The sequence below is a fragment of the Microcaecilia unicolor genome, chromosome 1, assembly GCF_901765095.1.
Source record: "Microcaecilia unicolor chromosome 1, aMicUni1.1, whole genome shotgun sequence".
Classification (NCBI taxonomy): domain Eukaryota; kingdom Metazoa; phylum Chordata; class Amphibia; order Gymnophiona; family Siphonopidae; genus Microcaecilia; species Microcaecilia unicolor.
The window spans coordinates 4,461,864-4,466,649 of record NC_044031.1 but is presented as its reverse complement, the minus strand read 5'-3'; the positions used below and the strand labels follow the sequence as shown (position 1 = coordinate 4,466,649).

Sequence of the window (4,786 nt, the reverse complement as noted above, 5' to 3'; positions counted from 1 at the left end):
TGACGCATAAGGTTGTAGCTCGTCCTGTCCTTGGAATTAGTGCTGATATGGTTTGCTAAGGTTATGAGTGTGTTTTTGCACAAGTTTGTGTATAGTGTTTTGCAGTGGAGAGATTGTGTGTTGGCCTTACTGAGGTGGCACCAAAACATCAGAAAGGGTTTTAGAGCCTAAATCACGACACACTTCCTCTTGAAGGATCCACATATAGTCGTTAATAAAAGGAGCTCATTGTGAACACTATCCACCCTAAAAGGGTGTTTTGTGGCTCTACATGAGAATTGTGATATTATGATCCCTTGTTTCATATTGTTGACGGTCTGCATTTTCCATATGGGTGGTATATTGGTGTATTAGGGTCTGCCTAGTGTTATGGTACAGTAAGGTTCTGAGTGTGAATTTGCACAAATTTGTTCATAGTGTTTTACAGTTGAGCGATTGTGGTTAGTATATGCTTTGAGCAACCACTTATTCTTTGACATATGATACATATCTAATATCTAAATTTAATAAAAGGTATTAATTGTGACTTTTATTTTTACTTATTTTTTTCTGTGTTAATTATGGCTATAAGCTCCGCCCCTGGCTCCACCCCTAACCCCATCCCCTTTAGCCTCCCCAAACAGTTGGGCCACCGACCGCCTATGCTGCTTTCACCTTCTCTCTAAACCAGTGTTGCCAGATGGAAAACATTTTCCATGCCCCAAACCAGCCCAAAAACCACACTGTGACATTAACCTCTCCTAGGAAAGACTACAGCTCCCAGAGTGCACTTTGACCCTCCCACACACTAATCCCAACTAGTAACTCACCTTCAGACTCCCCTCAATCCAGTTTAATCCTTTTACATTTTTTTCCCATTAGCACAATTACCAACCAGAATCACAGTCCCTCTCACTCTCACCAGTCACCCACAACCACCTCTTTGAGAATACATAAGCATGCATCTGCGTCAAAAGCAGGAAGCATCGGGGTTTCCTCAGTGGTGTACTGATGCTGAACAACAAAACAAGTGCATAGATGATTTCTATCAGAAAGAAAGTGTGCTTTTACGTGCTGCTCAGATAACCGTGAACAAAACTGTTCTTAAACTCTTTGTGGGGGAAGTTTGGCCAAAGAAGAAATCTACCTGCCACAAGCATCACAAGAGACCCGGATGAGCTCTATATGCACCTGTTTCTCCATGAATACACAGTGTCGTCTTGCGATCTTATAGACGATGATGCGGCATGCGGTAATACTAACATCTTCATAGCCTCTTTTACAACTGCACATGTAGGTTAGAACTGTACAGGGCTCTTCACGCTTTACAAGAGCCCTGTCGACACAGACTCTGATTTTTGTGAGCAAGGAGGGTAAGTGGAATCCTCTTTTGAGTGACTATTTAAGTGAATTAAAGAGTGAGATCTCTAGGGGTGAGCATATCACAGAGTTTGTCTCAGCCGATCCTAAAACATACGGGTACAGGTTATCCAGAAGGGAGACCCACCTAAAGGTAAAAGGAATCACACTCAACAACGAAAACAGCGAGAAAATAGCTCCTTTGGACTACAAAAATGTAATTATGGATTTATTTATTGATGACATTTTTATCCCACATTATCCCAAACAAATTTGAATTCGATGTGGCTTACAATAAACTTTATAAGATACATAACAAAGAATAACGCATAAGAAAGTAATTTGTTGTAAGAATTCAATTTTACAATACAATATCATAAACATACTGGGATATCTATGGATGTTTAACATTTAGAAAATCTATTATGAATGAGAAATTGTACATGAAGCAAAGAGAAAGTTAATGGTAAATAGAGTAATAACCACTTCAGGTAATAATTAATTGTTTGAGATATGGTCGTTCTTTGTGAAGGTTTGTTTGAATAGGAATGATTTGAGGATTTTGCGGAATCTAGTATATTCCTGTATATTTCTTATTTTGGGTGCTAAGGAGTTCCACCATTTGGTTCTTAGGTAAGTGAAGTCTGCAGAGTGGACAGTTTTGTAGATCAAATATCAAATGTGATCACATATAAATCTGAGTATACTATGAGCGTACTGTCCACATCCTCATCTAGGGAAAACTTGTACAAAATAATGTGCTTTCAGTAGTTTTCTGGAAGCCAAATAAGATGATGTATTGCAAACTGAATCCGGTAGAGCATTCCATAGAGTTGGTCCAGCACTTCTAAAGAGAGACTCTCGATAGATGAGGGTACTTCCAGCAATCCCTTAGTAGCAGATTGTAATGGGATCAATGGGTTGTAATTTTGCATTACGATCCAAGGGTGCCAGTGGGTGAACAAACCGAAATATCCATCCAGCAAAAAGGGAGAATCCCCCACAGCAGCTGCTGAAGACGTCGCATCTTTCTTTGGAGTCTTCACAGCCTCCTCTATAGTCTGCTGTTGTCGAAGTGGTGGAACAACCTGGTCTGAGGGGAACAAAGATGTCTCTCCCGAATGTTGGGACTCTCCCTGCATCCAGTGCTGAGCTGGGATCTCACCCTCATTTCCTGCCCGCTGCGGAAGCACAAATGAATCCAACTTCAGTTGACCAAGAGGGGTAGAGGTGGCTTCAGGGGAATAAAACCTCACCTTACCCTTATGCTTAGAAGGCACGATAGAGCAGATTCTCCTGTGTCCTCTCAGCCATATTGCTCTGCTCCCCCCAGCCCCCATGTAATTTTTTGACCTTTGCAGCTGCTCCTCTTTTTTTTTCACCCTTCTTCTCATTTTATCATAGTCTCCTTTTTGAAAGCTAAATGCTAACATATTGGATTTCCTGCGTGTACTTACTACAGAGCTTATATCAAATCTGATCATGTTATGATCGCTGTTATCAAGTGAACCCAGCACCATTACCTCCTGAACCAGATCATGCTCCACTAAGCACTAGGTCTAGAATTGTTCCCCCTCTTGTTGGTTCCTGAACCAGCTGCTCCATAAATTGGCGCACGTACATTTTGGCCATGAAACCTTACCGCCACCCACTGACTTAGTGGTAGGGTCTCAAGCGTTAACCGGGTGGTAATGGTCTACGTGCGTAGAATGATGATTACCGTCTGGATTCCACCCTGCACCTAAAATAGTAGACACACGTAAAAATCAAAATTACTGCCCAGGCCACGCGGTAGCCGGGTGATGACTCCAAATTGACGCACATTGGGTGCTCGTAGGCGTCTACGCAGCTTAGTAAAAAGGGCCCCCTAGTTTTTACAGGTGTTTAAGAGGCCAATTTGAAATACCAAAACAATATGAGAGTGCAGGAAGTCTCCTATAATAGTCATTACTGATTTTTTCTCGGCCATTTCAGCTTTCTAGTCTATTCTACCTCCACTCCTAGATATTTATATGTACCTTCCTGTGTGGATCATTCGGTGGTTTCTACTACTACTACTACTACTACTACTACTTATCACTACTTATCATTTCTATAGGTTCTTGAGGTTTACCTTCTAACAGAAGCTTTTATTACACTCAGTGCGTGTAAATGGCTTCACTCCTGTGTGAACTCTGTGTGCCTTGACAGATGTCCCTTTCTCAGTGAAGGTTTTACCACACTCAGAACATCTAAATGGCTTCACTCCTGCGTGGAATCTCTGGTGCATTATCATGTATTTCTTCAACCTGAACCATTTGCCACACTCAGTACATGGAAATGGTTTTACTCGTCAATGGCTATTCTGGTGCATGGTGAGTGTTTCATTGTTAATAAAGCTCTTACCACACTCAGAACATCTAAATGGCTTCATTCCTGTGTGGATTCTCTGGTGTTTTGTGAGGTGTCTCTTTTGAATGAAGCTTTTATTACACTCACTGCAGATGAATGGTTTCACTCCTGTGTGGATTCTCTGGTGTATTGTGAGGTATTGCTTCTGACTGAAGCTTTTATTACACTCACTGCAGATGAATGGTTTCATTCCTGTGTGGATTCTCTGGTGTTTTGTGAGGTTTCCCTTTTGACTGAAGCTTTTATTACACTCAGTGCAGATGAATGGTTTCATTCCTGTGTGGATTCTCTGGTGTATTGTGAGGTGTCCTTTATGCCTGAAGCTTTTATTACACTCACTGCAGATGAATGGTTTCATTCCTGTGTGGATTCTCTGGTGTTTTGTGAGGTCTGTTTTATGACTGAAGCTTTTATTACACTCAGTGCAGATGAATGGTTTCATTCCTGTGTGGATTCTCTGGTGTTGTGTGAGCCTTGTTTTATGACTGAAGCTTTTATTACACTCAGTGCAGATGAATGGTTTCATTCCTGTGTGGATTCTCTGGTGTATTGTGAGGTGTCCTTTATGCCTGAAGCTTTTATTACACTCAGTGCAAATGAATGGTTTCATTCCTGTGTGGATTCTCTGGTGTTGTGTGAGGCTTGTTTTATGACTGAAGCTTTTATTACACTCAGTGCAGATGAATGGTTTCATTCCTGTGTGGATTCTCTGGTGTTTGTGGTGAGCTGTCCCTTCTGATTGAAGCTTTTATTACACTCAGTGCAGACGAATGGTTTCATTCCTGTGTGGATTCTCTGGTGTTCTGTGAGGTGTCCCTTCCTACTGAAGCTTTTATTACACTCAGTGCAGATGAATGGTTTCACTCCTGTGTGGATTCTCTGGTGTTGTGTGAGGTTTCTCTTCCGACTGAAGCTTTTATTACACTCAGTGCAAATGAATGGTTTCATTCCTGTGTGGATTCTCTGGTGTATTGTGAGGCTTATTTTGTGAGTAAAGGTTTTATTACACTCACTGCAGATGAATGGTTTCATTCCTGTGTGAATTATCTGGTGTATT

The 4,786-nt window shown here is 41.3% G+C and overlaps 1 protein-coding gene across 1 annotated transcript; it reads right to left on the bottom strand.

Annotated features, from left to right (window-relative positions):
• Positions 1-3,601: 3,601 nt before the first annotated feature.
• LOC115462152 (gastrula zinc finger protein XlCGF7.1-like) lies at positions 3,602-4,357 on the bottom strand (the record flags this gene model as incomplete). The annotated part of the gene is made up of 1 exon (XM_030192181.1): positions 3,602-4,357. A coding segment is annotated over one exon (687 nt), but the record flags the coding sequence as incomplete, so codon positions are not given.
• Positions 4,358-4,786: the final 429 nt, after the last annotated feature.